This window comes from Mesoplodon mirus, assembly GCF_964341445.2.
Source record: "Mesoplodon mirus genome assembly, chromosome: 10".
NCBI classification, from domain to species: Eukaryota; Metazoa; Chordata; class Mammalia; order Artiodactyla; family Ziphiidae; genus Mesoplodon; species Mesoplodon mirus.
Window position 1 is genome coordinate 31,189,088 of NC_138986.1, and position 26,462 is coordinate 31,215,549.

General features: G+C 38.2%; 1 protein-coding gene across 2 annotated transcripts in view; it reads right to left on the bottom strand.

The window, feature by feature from the left end:
• Positions 1 to 26,462, bottom strand: part of ENPP3 (ectonucleotide pyrophosphatase/phosphodiesterase 3) — a 65,885-nt gene that overhangs the window by 35,028 nt on the left and 4,395 nt on the right. Inside the window, exons 3-12 of one of the 2 annotated variants that reach the window (XM_082633445.1) lie at positions 26,160 to 26,282; positions 24,264 to 24,389; positions 21,159 to 21,219; positions 16,138 to 16,235; positions 11,245 to 11,324; positions 8,568 to 8,687; positions 7,893 to 8,002; positions 6,238 to 6,300; positions 5,659 to 5,731; positions 802 to 910 (exon numbers count right to left, since the gene is read on the bottom strand). In XM_082633445.1, the coding sequence (XP_082489571.1) occupies positions 802 to 910; positions 5,659 to 5,731; positions 6,238 to 6,300; positions 7,893 to 8,002; positions 8,568 to 8,687; positions 11,245 to 11,324; positions 16,138 to 16,235; positions 21,159 to 21,219; positions 24,264 to 24,389; positions 26,160 to 26,282 (963 nt within the window). Of the gene's footprint in view, positions 1 to 801; positions 911 to 5,658; positions 5,732 to 6,237; positions 6,304 to 7,892; positions 8,003 to 8,567; positions 8,688 to 11,244; positions 11,325 to 16,137; positions 16,236 to 21,158; positions 21,220 to 24,263; positions 24,390 to 26,159; positions 26,283 to 26,462 lie in introns of both variants that reach the window. The other variant, XM_082633446.1, reaches the window with a different exon arrangement.

Sequence of the window (26,462 nt, forward strand, 5' to 3'; positions counted from 1 at the left end):
ACCATTCATTTTATTATTTTTATAGTTTATAATTTTTTAACAAAATATGCATTAAAATATTTTCTTTAATTTTAAAACAATAGGTCAAAGTATTCGGGAACCATTTTAGAAACTTTTAAAATAAATTACTATGTCTCATATTATCTTGATGTAAGATATAAACAAAATTCTGCAGACGTGTTCCTTTTCCTCTTCTCACCCCATCTAGGAAAATACTTGGCATTGAGTTAGCATTTAAAAAATATTTGTTGAATGAATGAGTACTTTAAAAGTGAGGTTGCAGAGGGCATGACATCTGTCTCACTTCTTTTAATATTCGGGTTGACTGAAATGGAGAGCTACCCTCAAGCAGAGAAATGTGGAGTGACAGGGACTTTATAGAAGTCTATTCACATGACCAAAAAAATACACAGAACATGGTAAAACTAGCCAATTCAGTAAACTGCAGCCAATCTATATGAATGAATCATTCACTGAAAAGAAGACATTTTTTATGATAAGAGCCCAGCCACATCCTTGTTAAGTACTACTAACTCCAAATATATAGAAAATTAAGTGTATGGATAGATTTTTCAGAGTGAATGTTAGAATAATTAAACTAAAAGTATAAATTTTAGTCCTCTATTCATCACAGCCTACTACAAAGCTCATTCTTTGCTCATTCAAGAGCTTCTAGGTCTAGAAATAGACTTTAAAAATCTCTATTTTTTTTGTATGCTCCCCGAAGTGATAAGATTTAATCAATGATAAAATACGATTTTTAAAAAAGCAAGATAAAATATGATTTTTAAAAAAGCATACCATGGTCAGCCAAAAGGATTATATTGACACAATTGACTAAGTTTCTCTGCTTTAGGCCTTCCATCAACAATCCAAAAGTGTAATCTACTGACTGTAAGGCTTGAATTACCTAAGGGAAAAAAAACTGGATATAGATTATCTTCATGAATTAAGGCTTAATTAACCAAACCATTATCTAATCGAGTAAAAATTAAATAATTTCCTTCTCTGAAATTGTTGGGTTTTGAAATAGGATATCAGAGCCCAGCACCCATACTATATTTACCAAATACCACTTCCCTGTATTTCTATAGACAAAAAAAAAAAAAAAAATTAAACCATATTCCCTACAAAGGAAAATAGACTACTGGCCAATAAGTACCTGAGGAAAAGTGTTCAACTTCAACGTTATTCAAACATTATTTAACTGCAAAGGTTTTCATGATAATTTCCAGTGCTGGGGAGAAGAGTCCATAGACACTTCTATAGGAGCCTAAATGGTTACACATGTTTCAGAGAACAAGGTGACAATGTGTAGCCAGAGAGTTTAAAAGGGGCATACCCTGTAACCTAATAATTCTGTTTCTGGGCATTTGTCCTAAGTAAACAGAGTACAGATGGAGATTTACATACAAGGATATTTATCACATTATTTATTTACAATTTAAATACAAGAAAAAAATTATACTATATCCTTAAGTAGGTATATTCAATAACCATTAAAAAATATTTAAGCAACCTAAATGTCCATCAACAGAGGAATGGATAAAGAAGATGTGGTACATATATACAATGGAATATTACTCAGCCATAAAAAGGAACAAAATTGGGTCATTTGTAGAGACGTGGATGAATCTAGAGACTCTCATACAGAGTGAAGTAAGTCAAAAAGAGAAAAACAAATATTGTATATTAACACATATATGTGGAATCCAGAAAAAATGGTACAGATGACCTTATTTGCAAAGCAGAAATAGAGACACAGATGTAGAGAACTAATGTATGGATACCAAGGGGGAAAGGGGGTGGGGATGGGAGGAATTGGGAGATTGGCATTGACATATATACACTACCGATACTATGTATAAAATAGATAACTAATGAGAACGTACTGTATAGCACAGGGAACTCTACTTAATGCATTGTGGTGATCTAAATTGGAAGGAGGGGCTTCCCTGGTGGCGCAGTGGTTGCGAGTCCACCTGCCGATGCAGGGGACACGGGTTCGTGCCCCGGTCCGGGAAGATCCCACATGCCGCAGAGCAGCTGGGCCCGTGAGCCATGGCCGCTGAGCCTGCGCATCCGGAGCCTGTGCTCCGCAACGGGAGAGGCCACAACAATGAGAGGCCACTGTACCACACAGAAAAATAAATAAATAAAAATAAATAAATAAATAAATAAATAAATAAATTGGAAGGAAATTCAAAAAAGAGGGGATATATGTATATGTATAGCTGATTCATTTTGCTGTACAGTAGAAACTAACGCAACATTGTAAAGCAACTATACTCCAATAAAAAATAATTTTTAAAATATTTTTAAAGAACAATGGCCTAGGAAGATGATCACAATACAATGGTAAAGTTAAAATATTAAAGCCAAACTGTATACACACCCATACATATTGCATAATCCAATTTTGTTTTTAAATGTATTCAGCATTTCATAGTAAAAGTCACATATATGGAAAACCAAAAGAAAATATATCAAGGTACGGTTAACAGTGATTGTCTCTGAATAATGAGTGGGAGTTCATTTTTATTTTATTGTTTATATTCTTTTGTATTTTTTTCTACACTTTATTGATATAGTATATTTAACTGACTTAAGGTTTAAGTGAATAATTTTTAACTAACATAAACTCATTTTTTTTCAGTGAATAAGAAAATATAATAGCACTTTCCCCACAGGATTGGGGAAAATGTTTACTCTTCTTAGTACTATTATAACAATGATTGCCTTTTTTTTTCTTTTTTGAGAAAGGATGTTACAAGGCAATTACTGTTAAGAGTGTTAGTGCATTATCTCCTGAAATCTCTCAGCAAACATTCATGGAAGGTGCTACTGGAATTTCCAGTTATAGAGACCAGGAAACTTGAGGTTTAAAGCAGTTAAGTGACATGTTGGTGATCCCACAGTTACTAAGGGACAGGGCAGGAGTTTAACTCAAATCATCTCTATATACTGCTAAATCCTCATTCTCAGGGTGAGCACGCACTCTGGTTTGCCAGTGAGAGTCATGGTTTCCACCTGTCATCACAGCATAATTATGTTCCCTTTCACATAGTCCACCTACTGACTCCTCCTGGCTGCACTCAGAGCCCTTCCTCCTCTGTCCTCCCCTGGCACCCTGGCATCCCACTACCTTTGGACTCTCCACAGTTTAGAAATCATCTGTGCCTGTGTCTGTCTCCCCAGGAGTGTGGGAGCTCCTGCAGGGAAGGGACTGTGCAACCAAACTCATCACCTGCTTCCTAAGCACAGAGCTGTTCACAAAGTACACACTCCATAGATGGCACGTTGCACTGAACGTGAAGTGAGTAGATGCCAGCCTCCTAACAAGAGCAATAACAAAGCCATAAAGCCCTCCAGTTTCTGCATCTGTTTGGCCTCTTCTTAAGTTTTAAATGAGGCTTTGTCTTAATCCTTCTAGTTTCATTCTTCACTCTTTCTTTCCTTAGGACATCTCCGCTTCCATGCACCATCTGTATGCTGCCAAAATACCTGATCTCCATCTACTTTGAGGTTTAAATCCATATTCAGTTGCCTTCTGGACATCTCCATTTGGATGTCACAGGCACCCCAGTCACAACATGATCTTCACCTCCAAGAAGATGCCCTTCAGTGGTCTTATTGGAGGAAACTGCCTGCTTATGCTAGAAACCTGAAAATCACAATTGATCCCCCACCCCATCACCTATCTCACACCAAGTCATATTAAGTCCATCTCTAAAATGAATCTTAAATATACCTTCTTCCATCCATGATGGTTGCCACTACCACAGTCCAAGTCACTATTATCTCTTTCCTGAAAGGTTGTAAAAGCCAACTCATGTCTCCCCACTTTCCCTTGCTCTCTCTAGCCCATTCCTCTTACATGACAAAAGTGATATTTAAATTCACATAGATCTGATCATGTCCTTCCCTGATTAAAATGCCTCAGTGCTTCCCATTGCATGTCTTATGGCCTAGAAGAACTCGCATGGTTTGGCGCTTGCCTCCTTCTGTAAGCTTCCTCTTAGCCCTCTCCTCTGGTCCACAGTGCTCCTGACGTTAGTGAGAGATAATCCTCATATAGCAATTCAAACAGTACCTGGCACAGAGCAGCACACAATAAGAGTTAGCTGCTATTCTTATTTTTACCATTATCATATTGTCTATTTGTCTAGCTACCTGTCCATTTGTCTGTCCATTTGTTCCTCTAATGTGCTCAGCTCCTCCCTTAATCAGGCCATTTGTGAACTTTTTATCTTTTTTGTTATTTAGAGAACTTTCTAACCATCCCCAACCCAGACTAGGTTAGCCCCTAAAGACCTCTCAGGGCATCCTGATCGTTCCCTTTGCAGCACTTTTCCAAATTACACTTAAAATTTATTTGGGTACTAAACTACAGCATTGGATAGAAGAAAAAGATATGGCACCTAAAGTCAGCTGTAGGGGTCAGATAAATGCAGATTAGAGTATCCCCTCTCAGATCATATAAAGCAGGGATAACAATTAAAATGGAAAAGAAGAAATGGTGAATATGCTTTAGATAGTTACTAAGCCATCCACCCTTAGAATAACCTGATTAAGTGTTAGATTCTGTGAGACACTCAAGGGTGGTGTAGGAATATAAAAGAGGACTAATGGGTTCAGAGTGGTCAGACTTGAGCAGGGCTTATATTAGAAATCATTTTGATTGGGCTTCCCTGGTGGCACAGTGGTTGAGAGTCCGCCTGCCGATGCAGGGGACACGGGTTCGTGCCCCGGTCCAGGAAGATCCCACATGCTGCGGAGTGGCTGGGCCTGTGAGCCATGGCCGCTGGGCCTGTGCGTCCGGAGCCTGTGCTCCGCGGCACGAGAGGCCACAACAGTGAGACGCCCACATACAGAAAAAAACAAACAAAAAAAAGAAATCATTTTGATTTAATGAGCAGGAAGAAGAAGGGCATTTCTGACAAACACCTAAGTCATGCTGCCAGAATGAATATGCTTGCATTGCAACTGAGGAAAACTGTTAAATGAGTTTCCACGGGGTAAGGAAACGCCATACTCATGGGGACCTTTGCAACTTTATACCATATCCAAGACAATGTAGCCTTGAGTGGGTTTTAGAAAAGAATCTGCTTTTTTAAAAAATCATATTTAAGAACTATATTTCTGTAGTAAATACAAAAGGGTTTAGATAATGAAGAAACAAGTATTGAAGAGTCTACGTCAATTATAATGGGGGCATAGAAGGCGAATAACTCTGCCTGATGCAATAATATATTGTCCAATTATAAGGAACTTCTGATTGGAACTGTGCTTGAATAGACAGCCCTATAGTCCATGATGGACTATCAGGTGACATGGCTCGAAATGGGTTACATTAACATGTTCAGTTGACACACGGGATCTAACCTTGATGTTCTCGTGATGTGAAATAACAATGCTGCATCTAAGTATTCAATAAGTGTTATCAAATTAATCAAGATGTGCTTAATAAGGCAGATATTCTTTTTACACTTTTAACTATTTTGTGGTTAATAAAGCAGATAATCATTTAGATTTTTAACTATTTTTATGTCCTCATTATATCAAATACACTTGTATTCAGTGGAAATTAAAGAATAACATTTCATGCTGTGGGTGAAGGCTAGATGATTTTAGCTTTGTTTAAAAAGAAAAACTTACTGCGGCACTGACTGGTCCCTGAGCATGACCTGCAGAATCAGGTTGTTCCACGTATATGGTATAAAAATCGGGTCTAGGGGTAAAATTGAAACAGAAAGACGTTACCCATTTGGAATAAAGGTACAAGTTGGGTGTGGGAGATTTGTAGGTCTGGAACTTTGTGGTAGTTTCCTCCTCTTTTTCTCTGGTCTCTCCTTCTCTACAACCAGGCCCAGTGGTTCAGTGGTTCTGCTTGGCTTTGGCAGGGATAGTGGTCTAGCAGGAAGTAAATGAGACCTTCCAGAATGTAAGCACTTGTCTGACTCAGTGCTGAAAATCTGTCTTGTTCTTGCTGTTAAGAACTCTCTTGATGAGCCACAGCCCTCTGTATTTCCTACTTTATGACTTTCTGCTGACTCTTTTCTCTGCCACACTAGTTCTTTCTTTAAATGTCTGGTTTTAAGAATAATTCTTGAAAAATGCCCGTAAAAAGGAAATGCCAAGTTTTTTTCCAAAATGGTAATTTAAACTAAGAAATACTTTCATTTTATGCCCACAAACATCCCGCTGTGCCAGCACTTCCCTGACACTAGATATTACCGTTCAGCTTTGGGCAGGTCCAGCCACTTTAACAATGTAAAGATCCTCTCTTCATATCTGACACTGCTGAAATGAAAAGTAAAAATAATTTTAAAAAATTAATCAAATCAAAATAACTTCATTATATGCCTGCTCAGGAAGGCAGGTTGATATTTTCAGATATTTTGTGTCCATATATTATAAAAGTACTGAAAGGGATTCAGTACTACTCAAAGGGATTCCCATTTTCAATACCTATATGGAGATACACTCGACTCACTATTAATTCAATGTATATTGTTTTCTTTCCTTCTCATCCATCCTTCCTTCACTGTTCCCCCGGTTAAAATAGAAGGCCATTAATTACTATCCATTAGTTCAATTTGTTGATTTTTATTTACTTCATTCATTTATGCATTTATGTGCACTACCTTTTGTCAGACATGATTTGTTCATTTTAAACAGAATTTATCAGTGAGCAAACCAAAGATGACGTCCTTCCTAGAGGTTACATTCTTGTCAAGGAAGACAAACAATAAATAGGCCTAACACATAAATAAATTACAGAGTGTATTAAAAGGTGAAAAATGCTATGGGAAAACAAAAGCAAGACTAGAGACAGAATAAGGGGCACTGGAAAACTGGAGTGGGAGAGTTTGACTTTGAAATCTTAGTGTGATGAGGCTAAGACAATACTGAGAAGGTAATTTTTGAGCTACAGCCAGAAGGAGGTGAGGGAGTGGGCTGTACAGATACATGGAGTGAGATTGTCTCAGGCAGAGGAACAGCCTGTGCAAAGGCCCTACAGCAGAAGCAAGCCTGGTATGTTGGGGTCACCGAAAAGGTCAGTATGGCTCGAGCAGAGTGACAGAACCCAGGAAAGTAGCTGGAGAGGAGTCTGAGAGGCAGGGGCACAGCAGGGCTCATACCACAAGGGCCTTGTAGGCTTTACTCTTTGCTAAACTGCAAGCCGTTGAAGTTCTTGGTGCACAAGAGTGGCATAATTGGACTTGTTCTTTTAAGTAATTATTCTGGCTGATAAACTGAGAATAGATTATAGGGAACAGAAATAGAAACAGGGAGACGTGTAAAAAGGCAGCTGCAGTAGTGCAGGCAAAAGGGGATGACGGCTCGACCAGAGTGTTAATGCTGGGGTAATAAAAAGCTCTCAGACAGCATATAATATTTTGAATTAGGGGCACAAGGGTTTACTGATGGACGGGATGAGGGATGTAAGAGAGAGGAATCAATGTTGACTTCAAGATTTTTTGGCCCAAACAACTGGAAAAATAAAATTACCATCAAGATTAAGACCAAAAAAAAAAAAATTCTAGGGCTTCCCTGGTGGCACAGTGGTTAAGAATCTGCCTGCCAATGCAGGGGACACAGGTTTGAGCCCTGCTCCGAGACGATCCCGCATGCCGCGGAGCAACTAAGCCCATGCGCCACAACAACTGAAGCCTGCTCACCACAGCTACCGAAGCCCGGGCACCTAGAGTCCGTGTGCCCCAACAAGAGAAGCACCGTAGTGAGAAGCCCGCGCACCACAACGAAGAGTAGCCTCCCCTCACCGCAACTAGAGAAAGCCCGCACACAGCAACAAAGACCCAACGCAGCCAAAAAAAAATCTAATCATCCCTGCCTAGACGAGATCACATCTGCAGGTGCTTTAGTACCTGTTGTAAATCCTATATATGGAAGGGAAGGTGTCATTTATAGCCACATCTGATCCTGGCCAAAAGTAGGTACCAGCTTTTAAACCCTGATACATGGCTGTCAGCCAGATCTATAAGAAGAGAAAATTTCAAATAAGTGGAGGTCAAGAGAATAATCAGTTTGAGTAGACACGGTGCCATTTATGAGAAACTGAACAGTATTAACAGTTGCAAAATTTATTCAACTATTAAAATATATTTAAATTATTTAAAATTTGTCTTTGTCTCAGTTTAAAAAAGTAATTATCCAGGCATCCACTTCAAAAGTCAAAAAACATAGGACAGTAAGAAAGATCATTTTTCAAATTGGTAGAATTGTACAGTTCTTCTTTCCCTTTTAAAGATTTATAAATCAGAAACAGTAAAAACGTTAACAGATAATCTTTCTGAGTAACTTCCAGGTTGATACGTTTATAATACAACATCCAAGTTTCAACTGAAGACAATTTAGGTGAACAACTATACACGTTAAAAAGATTCAAATTATAATTATAAATAGTGGTGAAACACCATCCCACCCTTAGCCCTTAGAAATTAAAAAGATAATGTAAAACTCAAAGTGGTGAGAGAAGAGAGATCCACTGTCACGTTGGGAAATGAAGGTTACTTTGGAGCCACATGAAGATTGCTACATACTGGTTGTCCATGCCACCAAACTGGGTTATTTTTCTCCTTTGAAGAAAGTGAAAACGTCTTGTTGAGGTATACATCATACATTTTATTGTCAATGATGCCATGTGATTCTGGATATAACCCCTAAAATGATAATTTTTAAAAAAGATTTAAGATAAAATAATAAATTAATAGAACATACATTTAAATTGAAATAGCATAAGACCCATAACTCATATTTGAAAAGATGCCATATACCTTTCAATATAAAACCCCTGGATCTGAACCCTAATATAAAATATACATATTAGTATTATATATATACTAGTTCCACCATGGTCTATAGCTGCAAATGAATGACATTAGGCAGATGATTTGGGCTGATGGTTTTAATATAACTCATGTTATTAATAACTGTTTGTTAATTATAGATTCTATATTATAATAATGATTAGCCATTGGTTTTATTGGCAGTAATAGCAAGAAATTTACTACATGGATGATTTTAAGTATCTGATAGCCTGGCAAATGGGTTAAAGTGTGTTACCAGCACTTTAAAAGGAAGCCTGCCAAGTCTCTGTACTTCCTCCCTTCCATCCATCCATCAATCCAGTCGTTCCTGCAATTCACATATTTTTATTGAATGCCCATGACACCCTATGCAGTTGTAACTACATTTAGAGAGATTTTTAGGGTCATTATTTAGGAACATTACTATATATATGAATATGGATACATATGCATATGTAGGAAATTAATAGCACTTATGTATAATCCCTTATATATACATGTATAAGTATTATATATTATGTATGTAGACTTATGTATGTGTACATATAGTCAATTCTTGCTATTTGCAATAGCTATGCTCTATAAAGTTGCTGCAAACACTGAATTAGTGAATATCGAACCACTGCTCCTAGAGAAAATAAAGGGTTAGGTTCCTGTGAGCCTTTGGTTACAATATTTTTGTCTACTGATCCATATGTAATCTTGTTTTATGTGTGTTTCTGTTTGAAGATCCCTTATTTAATATATATTTTTAGTTCAGTATAACTCATGACTGAACAAAGCTTATCTAACACACATATCTTCTCCATAAGGTACATCACAGACTTCTTGCTCTTAGGAACACTAGAAAGTACTTGAGCACCATACTTGAGGGCCATTGTAAACAGCAAAATCTCCAATAAAAAAGCACAAACATGTGAAAAACATGGCACTAAATAGACAGTAGGCTTTGAAAACATTTGTTTATAGAATGAGAGCTAAAAACAAGAAGGCAGAGTATTGCCTTGTTAGACCTCAGCTGGAAACATGTGAGCTGGGTAACTCAAACGTTTAGGTGAATCTGCAAAATGGAATCTGCATTTATACATGCACACACACACACACACACACACGCAAACACACATATATACATATATACATACATATAATTACTTAAGGACTAAAATTTAAATAAGTTGTAATTATTGTTCCATACTAATAAAAGACTAAATGCAATGTAGTAAAGACATAATATCCTTTGGCAATAAAGGCTGAGGCAGAGGACGCCTTAAGATGTATTCTAAATCTATAAATATTAAATAAGTTAATCTTCCTTTGAGTTCATTTTGATCATTTCATGTACATCTTCTCATACATTGAGGAGAATTCATTTGCTTTACTTGCTTTATCTAAAGAGATATAGCCAGTTTGGGACTTCCCTGGTGGCGCAGTGGTTAAGAATCCACCTGCCAATGCTGGGGACACAGGTTCGAGCCCTGGTCCTGGAAGATCCCATATGCAGCAGAGCAACTAAGCCTGTGCTCCACAACCACTGAACCTGCACTCTAGAGCCCGCGAGCCACAACTACTGAGCCTATGTGCCACAACTACTGAAGCCTGTACGCCTAGAGCCTGTGCTCCACAACGAGAAGCCCGCACAGTGCAACAAAGAGTGGCCCCTGCTCACTGCAACTAGAGAAAGCCCGTGTGTAACAACAAAGACCCAATGCAGACAAAAATAAATAAATAAATGTTTTAAAATAAATAAATAAATTTATAAAGAGATATAGCCGGTTTGAATTCAATTATGAAACAAGAGACTTTATCAAATTAAATATAATAAAAAAAGACCAGGGGCTTCCCTGGTGGCGCAGTACTTGAGAGTTCGCCTGCTGATGCAGGGGACAGGTGTTTGTGCCCCGGTCCAGGAGGATCCCACGTGCCGCGGAGCGCTAGGCCCATGAGCCATGGCCGCTGAGCCTGCGCGTCCGGAGCCTGTGCTCCGCAACGGGAGAGGCCACAGCAGTGAGAGGCCCGCGTACCAAAAAAAAAAGACTAGGAAAGAAAGAAATTTCCCACATCAGAGTGGCTGTCCTCATACATAGCCTACCATTCCCAGCAGACCTTCAGATAAATGGAGGTTAATCAACAGATCAGAATAGAGGGTATTTCTCACATCCAAGAGGCTATCCTGGCCTGTCACAGAGGTAAATGAACCTAATGCTGGGACACTCATTCATAGTTAACATCTCACAGCCCTGGATTGACCCCATACTGAGACACTCCTTCCCAGCCTGAATTAGCTGTGACTGCCACCACACATGCCGTGAAACGTGTGACCTGCGGCTTGGCTGGTTCCGCCTAAGCATGTCTGGTGTGGTCAGTTGCCCTTCAGGGGCTTGTCAGTCTTGCCACTGGGCTAAGCACTTACCGTGACAATGGTGTAATGATTTGGGAAGGTTTTGGTCGGATAGACAGGTCTCAGGTATTTTGAATGGATTCCACATGTTTCTGCAGCAAAGGATAGTGAGAAATTAAGACGTTGTTTCTTCCTCAGAAGTTGTTTGAATAACTAAAAAATCATGAAAGTGTCACAGAGAAATAGAAAAACTAAGGGGTGAATTAGATGGAAAGAGGTCGAAATTCTGATGCTTAAAATTCCTCCATTCCAAGGAATGACAGTTTTCAGGAGAGGAGTGAGCTAAATCAAGGGTCAGGAAAATTTTTCTATAAAGAACCAGATAATAAATATGTTAGGCTTTGCAAACCCATATGGTCTCTGTTGCAACAGCTCAACTCTGCTAGTAAGGCCTCTAAGCATCTATAGACAACATGTAAACAAATGAGCATAGCTGTGTTCTAATAAAACTTTATTTGTAGACATTGAAATTTGAATTTCACGTATTTTTTTTTGCATGGCACAAAATATTTTTTTTCCCAACCATTTAAGAATGAAAACAAATCTTAGCATTAACAGGCCTTACAAAAATAGGCAGAATGGGCTGGATTTGGCCCGTAGGCCACACCTTGCTGACCCCCGAGCTAAATATACCCTGCTTTACACAGTGCCAGCTTTGTTTGCTTTTGCTGCTCCCCTCTTTCTGACCCAGGTCATTACAACAAGAATTTCTATATAACATCTGCTTCTCAGCTAGTTCTTATACATAAAGTATCCAATATAACAAAAGTGAACACGACTATCTAGATAACTGAAAAGGAATTTAACTTGTGTAAATGCATAAGCCCATGCCACAAAGCAATGTTACAAGATGAACTAACTTTCCCACTTATTATTTTCACTCAGTACAGTTTCCATTTGATCAGTGGAGTTTCCTGCGATCTGTTTTCCCCAAAGCATGGCATCAAATTTGCTTTCAGTTATTCTGTTGTTTTCATCTGTGCAATAACTCTGCTCAAGGAGGTCAGAACCACTAAGGCACACTGATATTTCCTCTGTAGCAGTGAAGTATGAGAAGTTTTCCATACCAAAATCCTACCAAGTCTAATTCTAAAAGAGAGCTTCACCATTAGAGATTCTATTTAGGTTAAAACAAAAAGTGCGAAGGATTGTTGTCCAGAAAGCAACAAACATTGCAACTGGAAATAATGAAGATTTTCTCAAATAGGCTTGGAACTGGTCTCCTTCCCAGCCTCGAGAACAGTGTTTCCAATATGATCCAGGAATTTCCTCCTTCAGAAGATTCTTGGATCCAATACCAAGTCTAATATATAGGACTCTGGTGGGGATGGGGGAGGTTGAAAGGTGGAGGAAAAGGAGCTCAAAAAATCTGCATTTCTAGCAAGCACCCCAAGTGGTTCTGATGTACTCGAGTTTGAGGCCTGCTCTAGGACATAACGTATAATCAAATTTTTTCTTTCTCAATCAATACCCCCAATAAATAAATCATGTCCTCAATCAAGGAAAGACGCATTTAATATTGTTAAGAAGTCATGTAATAGAAAATAAAATGAGATCTCATCCACTGATAAAAGACTTTAAGTGGGGAAAACAATCATACAATAGAGAGAGATATAAGGTCAGTTTCTGTTTTTATTTCCCTGAAACATGGGTAACGCCTTCAAATTCTTAAATGCCTAAAGGCACAGAGTATAAAATAAAAAAACAAACTAAGCTACCAGTGATGTAAAAACATGACACCTTCGTAGTTTTAAACAGGACATATCTGTTGACTATCTACAGATTCAATCTACCATTTTCGATCACCTGCCTTTGAACCAGAGCTATTATAGAATAACTCATCAAAAGCAAGATCCTCTACCATTGTTTCTTCCAGGTCTTAATAATCTAAATTATGACTGAACAGAATAATTCTGGAAGGACACACAATAAACCAATAATAATAGTTGCTGCTACAGAGAAAAATGAGGAAGATCAGGAAAGAGAGTCTGTTGGTTGGTTGGTTGGTTGGTTGGTTTTTTTGTTTGTTTTTTTACTGTATACCCTTTAATGTCACTTGTAAAAGTTTATCATTTGCATGTTTTACTCCTTAAAAAACATATTTTTAAAAAGAAAGTACCAAACGAAAAAAGTTCTGAAAATATAATTGGAATAAATATATACCCATAGTAACTATAAACTATAAGAAGTGGAAGACTGAATGGACGAGTAGGTGAAATAGCTGAAGAATGTACAGATGCAGCAAAAGCAGTATGAGGAAAGAAGTTCAGAGCAATAAACAGCTACGTTAAAAAAGAAGAAATTTCAAATAAACAACCTAAATGTACACCTTAAGGAACTAGAAAAAGAACAAACAAAATCCAAAGTTAGTAAAAAGAAGAAAACAACAAAGATTATAGCAGAACTAAGTGAAATAGAGAATAGAAACACAGTTCTAAAAATCAACAAAATTAAAGTTGGTTTTTTGAAAAGATAAACAAAATTGACAAACCCTTAGCTAGATTAAGGGAAAAAAAGACTCAAATCAATAAAATCAGAAACCAATACCACAGAAATAGAAAGGATTCTAAGAGACTGCTATGAACAATTACACCCCACAAACTGCATAACTTAGAAGAAATGGATAAATTCCTAGAAACATACAACCTTCCAAGTCTGAATTATGAAGAAATCGAAAATCTGAACAGACCAAAAACAAGTAATCAAAAACCTCCAAACAAAGAAAAGCCCAAGACAAGATGGCTTCACAGGTTAACTTTATTTAACATTTAAAGAAGAATTAATGTCAATTCTTCTCAAACTCTGCCAAAAATTTGAAGAGGCGAGAACACGCCCAAACTCATTTCATGAGATCAGCATTACCCTGACACCAAAGCCAGAGAAGGATACTACAACAAAAGAAAATTCCAGGCCAATACCTTCATGGATTTAGATGTAAAAATTCTCAACAAAATACTAGCAAGACAAATTCCACAGCACATTAAAAGGATCATACACCACTTTCAAGTGAGATTTATCCCTGGGATGCAAGGACAGTTACTACTAGTCTTGTCCCATCCCCAGTTTCACATCTAACTTTCCAAGAAATCTGACTTCTAGTTCAAGCTAAATCACTTCTATCTCACCTGACAGTTTGCTGATCCTGGCCCTTCTTTGTCTGCTCCCACCCACGTTAGGACAAGACAACAACCTCATGTTCTCACTAGAGTCCATGACCCCTTAGTAGTCACTGATATAACTCACTGCACTGTGGTATTAGTCCATGCTCAGTTTCCAGGCAGCTTGATAAGACACTAGAGATGAGGTTCTAGACTTCCTTAAAGTGATGCCTGCTGTCACATACCTCACCTCAACCCTACCATTCTCGGGAGGTCCTAATCCTAAATCTTTTAACACATCTACTCTTAATTGGACCTCCTATAAATGAAGAGCCCATTTTGCCTCGGTAGACCTAATTAGTTATGGCTTCACACATTAAAGGATCAAGATGTTGTATAAATGACTTAAAAAATATTTTAAACCTTAGAAAGGAAGGCTCTTAATGGTCCAGTATTTCACTGGTGTCCTTTCCAACTCTCAAGGGGATGAGCAAATAAAATAATTCCACTTCTAAAGGGGTCCAGTTCAGCCTGGCTAGATAAATTCCCTTTTGGACACAGGATTTGATATCCAGACTACCAAGGGAAATACAGATAAGGAAATAGAAACTGAGAGTTGTTAATGACTTTTCAGGCTAAAGTAACTCAGCAGTAAGTGACAAATCCTGAATTTGGAGCCAGTTTCGTCAGAGACCCAACATCTAAATCTCTTTGCTAAAGATCTGCCTCAGAGAGTGTAGGAGAACCTGAAGAGACAAAGTCCCTTATGCTGTAGGGGGGAAGTAATTTATCTTTCCACAGTCAAGGAATTTTAGTGCTGGGATTAGTAGTAGAAATCATTAGGTCTAATCCTCTCATTTTACAAATGAGGAAACTGAGGCCCAGAAAAGGTGATCACCTTACTCAAAGTCAAAAGCTATTTTTTAATAATCTGGAGAAAAATAAAAACAGGAAACCAGCAAAATTGTCAGAAATTTTCAGGACCATGGAGGTAAAAGGGGGCCTGGTAGAAGGGGGAAGTAAAAGAGGAATTGAAGTGCAGTGAAGACTATGTGCCCTGGAGCCAACCCTCTGATACTTCTTAACTTTGTGTCCTCAGGTTCTCCATTCTTCTTTGACTATAAAATTGTGTGAAGTCCAAGTACCCTAACTCAGAAGTACATCATGATAAAGATGACAATAAAAATAATAATTATAGTAATAACTGAAAATCATCCAATGTACACTATGTCCATGGTCTCACAGTATTTCTATGAGGTGATAAGTGACCATTTTACAGATGAAGAGACTAGGGCACCAACCGTGGAAGTAAACTTGCCGAAGGTCTCAGAGCTAGTAAGTGGTGGAGTCAGGTTCCAAGCACCTTGATTCCAGAACTGGACAGAGATACTTGACTTTTCACTTACTGGAGCCTTGGTATCTGCTGATTCTGTCCAGTCTGCTCAGGCTCCTTCAGCTTCCCATCCTTACTGGTCATACCCACCTTGCTGAGACCCAGAACCCAGGGCTGACAAATGCCAATTTTGAGAGAGTATCCATGAACAGATTTTCACAGAGCAGAAGTTATATTCAAATATAAAACAAATCAAAATAAACAAACAAAAAATAAACACGTTGCAAAAGAAGGAAGGAGGAGCTAAGAAGGATGAAAATAGATATCGTGCAGTAAACGCGTCAAACTCTTGAGAGGACCCAGAACTAAGACAAACCGCTAACATTAAAGGTCAGAAAGAAAAGTGTGAGTCAATCTAGACATTAACTAACTAGGTGTCTATCATCTGCATGTCCCTGATTATAGGAGACTTACTCAGTTTATTGATATTAGGTATTAGAGTGCCCCATGTCTGTAAATATTCAGCTCTAAATCCATCCATGGAAAACAAAATAACTGGTGGCAGGTCAAATCTGAAAATGGAAAACAAGAAATTGTCCATTATTTTGATTTTTTTAAAAAGACACTTTTCCGTACTACTTACAATTCTCTAAATTAGAAAATACTAAGAAAGTACAGTCAGAAATAGTTCTAAGTCAAATTTTCCCTTCTCTTTTTAAAAATTATTTCCCTTTACAATCAGTTATGTCCAGTATGTTATTAATCCATAGTAAAAATGTACAGTATTTTTTAAAAGGTGTTACGTAAATTATCTGGGTCTTTCAACTTGGAGATATACCACCCTTTGAGTTCTAGAGTTTAAATAATGTTAGCTAACTTTATTTCCATTTGCTCCTTGGCACTGGCTATCTGTGACACCCATGTATACCATATATGAAGTTTCTCTAGCCCTGAGTGTTTACAATGAGACTGTGCACTGTGGAGAAAAAGGAAGGGATTGGCCTCAGAAAGATGAGTTTAATTCTCTGCTTCATTCTTTATGAGCTATTTAACTGAGCAGTTATTCAACCTCTCAAAACTCAGTCCCAACCCATGCACCCAGCACTTTAGAATCATTACAACATGGCACATTAGTATCATTGCCTCACCTCAAATATATGTAGTATTTTACAGGGGCAGGTATACATGGAGCTAATTATTTGTAGTTTTACAGTAGAAGTCAGCAGCATGCAAGCAGAGCACTAACAAAACATCACCAGAAATGAGATTTTATATTAGAGACATTTCAAAATCCCAGCTTTGGCTAAGGATCCAAAAGCAATGATTACTGAATTCAATGCTCACACTCAAAAATTATAAAAGTGACAGTTATTCTACCACCTTTTGGATACAACTATTGTTATTATGATATGGACTTTAGGAACTCTGAAACTTACAAGATGTTTTATTAAAGTTCTACATTTTTTACTCTTATTCCAATATCTTAGGATATTAATATTAACCTCCAAAGCATTACAATCTCATTTTAGTTGAGTATTTAAGTTAAAATGATGAAAGGTGACTTTTGGGTTATAGTCAGAGATTGTCTTTTTTCCATTCAATATCTTTTTTTCACTTCTAAAGTTTTATTTGTATTTTATATGTATACACACACACACACACACACACACACACCCCAGAGATGTATAGTTTCATAAATTTTTCCTAACTGAACTCCACTGTGTAGCCATCACCCAGATCAAGAAACAGAATATTACTTAGAATCCTTCCCTCATTCTCCTTTCTAGTCACCAACCTCTGCAAAACACTCACCACAGACGATCAGTGTCTTGACTTCTAACAGCATAGATTAGCTGTGTCTATTTTTGTACTTATATTTATATGCAAACAGAATCATACATTATATATTCTGCTGTGTCTAACTTCTTTTACTTAACATTATGTTTGAGATTCATCCGTATTTTTGCATATAGTTGTAGATCATTCATTCTCATGACTGTCTAGAACTGCAGTGAATGAATAAACCACAACTTATTCATTCTGCTGATGGACATTTGGATACTTTCCAGTTTAGGGCTATTATGGATAACAACTATTAACAGAGTAAGTTTGTCTTAAATTCCAAACATAGTGCACACATGGGACTTCCCCGGCGGTATAGCAGTTAAGACTGCTTCCACTGCAGGAGACGCGGTTCGATCCCTGGTTGGGGAACTAAGAACCTGCATGCCACATGGTGTGACCAAAAAAAAAACAAAAACAAACATAGTGCATGCAAATAAGAATGCCAAGGGATTCCCTGGTGGCGCAGTGGTTGCGAGTCCACCTGCCGATGCAGGGGACACGGGTTCGTGCCCAGGTCTGGGAAGATCCCACATGCTGCGGAGCGGCTAGGCCCGTGAGTCATGGCTGCTGAGGCTGCGCGTCCGGAGCCTGTGCTCCGCAACGGGAGAGGCCACAACAGTGAGAGGCCTACATACCGCAAAAAAAAAAAAAAAAAAAAAACCACAAGAATGCCAAAAGGAATTTTCAACTCAGTGCTCAAGCAGTTTCACATCTAAATTTTTGAACAAGAACATAAGTTTTCAAGAAATTTGATTAGAATTTGTCTTTAAAAATTCTGACAAAGACCCAATAGTATTGTACAGAAACTTCTGAATGCTGGTACCAGCTAAAAGTAAGAAAAATAATTTCAGTTCTTTTCAATGTGTTTGAGTAGAGCTAGAAAAAAGTATTAGCATAGCCATCTATTTGCACATTGCAAAAGAAACTGTGAGGAGAGTCTGGAGGATGTGTATTTGGTTTCCCAGAATATGTATTTATAGTAGGTAGCTCATTTAACAAATATTTGCGTGCGACATTGTGCCAGACACAGAATAAAGGCATGAAGGAATTGCAGTCCTTATCTAGGGGATGAAATTGAGAAGTAAACAGAAGTGGTTAATGACTAGATTTGGGTACAGGATGCTATTCAAGTACATAGGAGGACATCAGATTCGATCTTTGTAAGGTGAGAGCGGCTCTCCAGGGGGTATGGCCTGTGAACTGACCCCTAAAGAACAAATAGAAATAATATGAAAAAAGAATGGGACCGATGTTTTACTCACGGAGAACACATGTTGCAAAAGCTCATGTGAGATAAATTATGCATATAATAACATTTAGGAGTCTCAAAAACAAAACATTGTGTTAAGCAAAAAACAAAAGAATAGGGCTTCCCTGGTGGCGCAGTGGTTGAGAGTCCGCCTGCCGATGCAGGGGACACAGGTTCGTGCCCCGGTCCGGGAAGATCCCACATGCCGCAGAGCAGCTGGGCCCGTGAGCCATGGCCACTGAGCCTGCGTATCCGGAGCCTGTGCTCCGCAAGGGGAGAGGCCACAACAGTGTGAGGCCCGCGTACTGCAAAAAAAAACAAAAAACAAAAAAAAACCACAAAAATAGACTCAAGAGGATATATGGTATGCTTCCATTTATATGAAGTTCTAAAACAAGAATCTATGGTGATGAAAATCTGAATATGACCTCTTTCTGTGGAGATGGAAATATTCTGTATCTGTGGGTTACAGAGATTTCTGAATTTCCAAATCTCATTGTACTGTATACATAAGTGTGAACACTTCAGTGTATATGAACTACACCTCAAAAAATAAGAATGGAAAATTTTGACTGTTTTAACTACAATGTGTAAAAAATTCATCAAGAAATTAACATGACATATTGCAATTTGCATTGGAAAATACTTATTTTTTCATAAAGTCATTAGCATAATGCTGATTTTAAAATTTATATTTATAAATATGCCATCAAAATAACCATGCAGCTTAAAAACAGGGTAGGGGGGTTTTTTAAAAAAACTTCTGTAAGAACAGCATCCGCACTAACTAGGATAAAACTATAAGGTCTCTCAATCTTGATGCTGCAGGGTAAAATTGGATCACCAGCTGAGCCAGCCAGAAATGCTTCCCAGTGTTCTAGTATTGCATAATTGGCGGTGTGAATTCCAGGGTTCCCAGCTTCAAACCGGAGGGCTTGGTGCTGGTCACTCACCAAGGGAAAACACTGAACTAATGGTCTTTCCAAAGATTTTAATAAAGTCTGACACATTGTTCACATGATTTCAGGTTTGGGATAAAAGAAATATAAATGCATCTGTATGTGTGTATGTCTACAACTGCTCAAAACAGTCCTCTACTTAAAAAAAAAAAAAATTTAAGCGTGGAAAAAAAAAAAAAACAGGGCCATACATCTATGTGATCAGGATGTTGATTCAATTCTCATATGAAATCTTCTGAACTTGGCACATTATTGTTGTTGTTATTATTTTTACTATTATTCTGATTTTACAGATGAAGCTTAGGGAAGTTACCAGTGCAAAGTCCCACAGGCAAAACCAGGACTAAAACTCAAGTCTTTTTTTTTAATTCAAAATTCTTTTTTTTTTTTTTTTTTTTTGTGGTACGCGGGCCTCTCACTGTTGTGGCCTCTCCCGTTGCAGAGCACAGGCTCCGGATGCGCAGGCTCAGCAGCCATGGCATACGGGCCCAGCCGCTCCGCGGTATGTGGGATCTTCCCGGACCGGGGCACGAACCCGTGTTCCCTGCATCGGCAGGTGGACTCTCAACCACTGCGTCACCAGGGAAGCCCTATTCTAAATTCTTTACTCTTCTACCTAGAAGCTTCTGAAGAGGGCAGCTGGATCTGAGGACTGGTGTAAACCAAAGTAACATGATATACAAACAGACACATACACACACATTTTTTTAACAAAATAACGTTATCTAAAAATGTCTCCATCAATTCTTTCTATAGTCAGATATTCCTTTCTCCTTCTTTTATCTCACTGTCATCCTCCCACTGCTTGGGTCAGAAGAGTGCAGCAGGTAAAGGGCAGAAGGGACAACTAGAGGAAAAGGGGAAGTCCACCTTGACTGGGAGGTGACAAGGGGCATGTTTCCAGGGTTGGACAAAGCCTGGGGAGCAACCATCATAAACGTGTGAAGGAAATGCATGCCAAGGGTGGGGTGAGGAGGGCCTCACATGTCCATCACCTGTGCCCATCTGACAGTGTTCTCCTCATCCATTCTTCAAGGTCCATCCTTCCCTGTGAGGCCATCCATGGACAATCCTCTTCCCCTTCCCTCAGTGAGAATAAATCTGAGGTGACAGGATGATAATAGAAAAGAGTCCTGGCTGGAGTCATTTAGATCTAAATTCTAATCCTGATCGTAGGACCTTGGGATGTTAGTACAAATATTTCAACCATTTTTAAAGTCATTGTTGTAAAATATGAATATAATAACTTAATGTAAAAATGCTTTTTAAACAATAAAGCAAATGAAAGTATGTTATGAGTTGGAAGCCACAAGGGATCTAATCTTTTGTTAACTGTTTTGCTCTAAGATGTAAACAGAGTGGGGGAATCCCACCCTGCCTCTCAGCTACATTCCTGTGTGCCATCTGTTAAAGGAGAATAAATATACCCATGTCCTTCTCACCCTTCTGGGCACTGAGGCTGCTGGGCTGTGCCACACTCTTCTTCAACCCATGAGGGTTCTCCTGAAAAGCATAAGATCAAATTCTTTAGATAAGAAAACAGAAACCAATGTTCAATGGACATGCTCTTTCCAAACAACTTAATTCATGTTACTCCAATGACGAAATTCTTTCAGAACATGTTAAATGCTACTTCACATGTTGGCAAGGTCAGTGCCTCTAGCGATTGGTACAGATTAGTAATCTACACTAACTGATACCAGGAAGCCCATCTTTACCAAGAAAATAAAGGGAATTCCTTTAACTGGAAAGGGACAATTTCTTCTTTCTTTTTTAAATAATGTTTTTTCCCTCAAGGACAGTGTTTTCCCAACTGCTAGGAAAAATGAGTTTAATAAATATAGGTATATAATCTAAAGAAAAATGAAAGGAAAGCATGAAAAGAAAAGAGAAATAGCCAATGAGAATAATTGATATTAACATCAAATGGGGAAAATCAAACAAACAAATTTTTAAGATCGTAACTAAAAAATTCTCACTCCATGGATGTTTCTGTTTATAAAACATTCCCACTAGTTAATAAGTAGAAATGATAGAATATGAATGTCATCATTTGTAACCCCTAATGGATCTAGGCAATGATCATCAATGGCTAACATGACCAAAAAAGAGACAAGCAGACAAGATGTGCCTCTTGATGGAAGTAACACTACTACCTGTGAAGGGTACATGGTAAACAGGTAGATAGATAGATAGATAGATAGATAGAAAGATAAACACCTGAATCTGAAGAGTCCTCTAGTTCTAACTACCAATTTGCAGGAAATATAGGGGATGACAAACTGCTTAAGTCACAGAGGATGCAATCTGCAACACCCAGACTGGAAAATTCTACCGGACAAGTGACTCCATTTATCCAACATGTAAATTGCATGGGGTGGAAAAAAGGAAGGGAGAACCCACTTTTAAAGGACTTGAAATATATCAGCCAGTTGCAATGTATGGAATCTGTTTGGATCCTACCTCAAACAAATATTTTTTAATATCATAAAACAAAAAAATCTGAACACAGATTGGACATTTGTTAACAATAAATAATTATTGAAGACATTTTTAGATATATTGATGGTATTCTAATTTTGTTAAATCTTCATCTTTTTTAGATACATACTGAAAATATTTATAGATGAATGATATTAACCTTGGGATTTGCTTTGTAGTAATCTAAAATTTTCAAAGAGAGGTTGGAGGTATTTTATTAAGAAAAAAACCCCCAAAACTTGAAAATAAGCAAAAGGAGGACTGATCATTAAACTTCATTTTAATGTCATGCTGGGAATTATTTTAAAAGCCCACCTATGGATTATCTAGTTACCTAGGAGTATATACCTTTATCTAGCTTATTCTTTACCACTTATTCATTTTACAACTTAGTAAGGGTAGGAGTTAATTGGTAGAAAACTAATAGCAGTGTAACTGATTCTTATCTGATAGCAGATAAATTGTCCTGTAGCAAAGCAAATCATTTGTATCCCACCACAAGTTACATCTTTAGTGATTTTATTCCAACATTCTCTCAGTTCTAGTCTCTTTGATCCTCTGAGCCAGCTTAACATTCATTCTGTATTGGTATGAGACAAGATTGGGCATGAGTTGATCACTACTGAAGCAAGGTGATGGACATATGGTTAAACACACTATTCTTTCCATATGCTAGAAATTCATCATATCTCTTTTCAAAATTCTGAACTTAAAATATAAAAGTAAACTAGCTGGTTTCTTGCACAAAACTTATTCAAATTCCCTCCAACTATGGTCTGGAGATACAATTTTGGCAAGAAACATTTAACATCTTTAAAGTGTTGAGTTCTTAGAGTGAGAAAACATTTACCTTTGTTTAAAAAATAAACTGAAATGATTCAATGAACACCATCAAAGTGGTTAATTAGTGTAAAGGTAAACATCAACACTGCTTATAAAAATTACTTTTGTTTCCATTAAATTCAAGAAATGTTGTGCAATGAATTCAGTGAGAAAATTTGCCACATGACCTGAGGATCACTCCTGAGATTAAAAGTTAAGAGTTATAAAATTAGGGCAGAAGGCAGGAGACCACAAAGCTCAGAGGCACTATGCTCAATGAACTTATTAGAGAAATAAGCAAACTGCAAACTACACTTGCCTTTGTGAATTTAGGGGGATTTTTAATGACACGATATTCACTATTAAATATCAATTATTATTTAAAAACAGACTTACCATTTCAGGCTTCTACTTTCCTTTCTGGTTGCCCTTTTTAGTGGATTTTCAGTTATATTTTGCATAAAAACTGATTCATCTATTAGTGTAAAACCTATTGTTTACTGAGGGACTATACTTAATAATGTTTCTACTATAACATTTTCCTCTTATTTAAAAAAAATCAAAATTCACCTTAATCTCTTTTTCTGTCTAAAAATATTACACATGTAAGTTAGTTAGCTCTACTGGGTGTGGTGTTAGGAAAAAGGGGTTGATAGCTTGAAGCAATCTTGTTGCTATGTGTATATGTAGGTTTTTCCTAAGTCTCATCAGATGTGCAGAGGGATTGGTGATTTTTTTAAAAAATCTACATCACTTATAAAGTGGCAAAGCAGGTGAAATCAGGCGTTGAATAACCTGGATTCTAACCTTGGCTCTCTGCATTACCTCCCTGCCAGTCCTAAATCAGTCATTAAACCACTGAGGACATAGTTGTTTCAACAATCACATTGCTTTAACTAACTGCTATTCAGGCCAGAGAATCTCTTCTGTGATGTTTTAACTTTAGGACCTGCCATCCAGTGTCTCAAACCACAAGAATGTCTAGCATAGTCATTGGACTGAAAAAGACCTTGCTTTACAGAACATGTGGAATGTTAACTTTTCTCTTCTCTTCTATAATATCTTTGCTATGAGCTCCCTTCCTCTATCGTGCACAAAACCCATTTCTTCCCACAGTAAACACATTGGGTCTTTTCTTCCACATAGAGTGGCTAAAAATTCTTTGACTTGTTTTAATGTTTGCAGCCTAGGCCAGCTCTAGGGTCACTGAACTCACGGAGGCAAATGGGCCAACACCTGCTTACCTTGGCAAACACTCTTATAGTCAGCACAGCAGTCTTTCTTCTGTAAACAGTCATCTGAACAAGAGCAAAGGCTGGATTCCAGTCTGGTCTCCCCACAACGAAATTTATTGCACGTCCATATTCGAGCTGGAAAATTACACAATTCGGTTTTGAGCATACAACTTAATTTAAGCATCCAATAACAAAAATACAAATTCCATGCATTTCTTCTTGTATTATCCTATGGTCAAATTCTTGCTCTATCTGCATTCATAAATGAAAATTCATAATACGAATAAGGGGCAATCCACCACTTTTCTTCGTTTGGCATGGGTGGCAGAGAGAAATGTAGCTTTATAAGCTGTAGCTCTGGTCTACCTATCAGGTACACCTCTGAGTTTGGAGAAACTCTGAACACCTGTCCTATTCCCACCCAAGGGTAGGAACTTCCAATGGTAAGGAACTACTAACCTTGAGTGACTGTTGCCACCCAAGAGCAGCCTGCCCAGCCTTATATAAGGACAGACAACAAGGAAGTGGCAGTGGCAACAGAAGTAACAGGAACATGGTCAGGTCTGTAAGAATGTAGGCAGGCAGGGTACCTCCCAGCTGAGAGTGAAAGAAAGGTAGATCAGCTCCCCACCACGCCTCTGATATTTTCCCAGGCTAGGCACTGAATGTGAGATCACTTTCAATAAATCCCAGGGCTAACAGCAGCAAGAGGCTGGACTGAGGCTGCTTCCTAGGGCCACCTGCCAGGTAACAGTGACTAGAATCAACATCAGCCCCTGTGCTCAGACAAATGCATTGGCTAGGTGACAGCTGTGTGTTTCAGTCGTGCACAGAGTTCTTCATTCTTAATTATATACTACGTACTTAGAAAGAAAAGAGTTCTGGAGATGAATTAAAAGGAGTACACATCTTATCCATACTAGGCTATACCCTCCTTCTTGCCCTTTTCAGAGGGCATAATTTAAGGAGCTGTACTGTCCTAATCTTCTCTCCTCGAACCACGAGACACCTCCCCCCACCACCTCCTTGATTTCTTAGAAAATTAAATATTGCAAACTGTCTCTTCTGCCTCAAGAACAGTGTTTCTCAAGTTGTGTTCTGTGGACCGCTGGCATCAGAATCGCTAAGGATCACCAGCTTTCCAGTGGAGGCTTATGTATCCTGAAATTTGAGAACCACTAAAAATGAAACTAAATAAGATGACAAGCCATGAGAAAACTCCCTTGAAACTTGTGTAATTTGACAACATTTCATCTACTGGAGACTGTTATTCCTCAACCTCAACTAAATAAAGTGTGGATTCTATCTTTAGTACTGAAAGGGGGGTCAGGATAATACTAGATCCTGAATACAAGGTGTAATGGGCTGAATTGTGTCCCTCCCCTAAAATGTTGAAGTCTTAATCCCCCATGACTGTGAATGTGACCTTATTTAGAAAAGGATTTTGCAGATAATCAAGTTAAAATCAGGTCTTTAGAGTGGACCCCAATCCAGTATGACTGGTATTCTTCTTACAACAAGAGGAAATTCAGACGTGGACACACCCAGAGGGAAGGCTGTGAGGACATGGGGAAAAGTCCATCTGAAGACGAAGGCAGAACTTTGAGTTATGTCTGCCACAAGTGGAGGAACACGCAAGATGGCTGGCGACCTGCCAAAAGCTAGGAGAGAAGCATGGAACAGATTCTCCCTCACAGCCTCAGAAGGAACCAACCCTGCCAAACCTAGATCTTGGACTTCTAGTTTCCAGAACTGTGAGAAAATGAATTTCTGTTGTTTAAGCCACCCAGTTCGTGGGACTTTGTTATGGCAGCCTGAGCAAACTAATACACGAGGTGAGCATTTGCACATGTATTAATGATAGCACAACCAACATGCTAATAAACTTGCTCTCAGGATTCGTACTTGATTCCACACAGGTGTCTTCAAAGTCCCAGCAGCAGTCGCCTCGGCCTTTACATCCCACATCACACCGGCAGCCCTCTAGTCCTCTATGTGAAGCATCAAAGCATTTTTTCCTGCAGCTGCCTGTAGAGTGAAAGAAGAAGGAAATCTGTGCTTAGAAGTTATCCGAAGTCTCATAGCTCAATGGTGCAAGCACAAGAAGTACCCAGCACAGACTAGGACAGACAATTAGATAATTTTTATTGCACTGTATGCCTCATCAGTGTAAAGTGATAAATAATGAGTAATTCCTATGAGTGATTT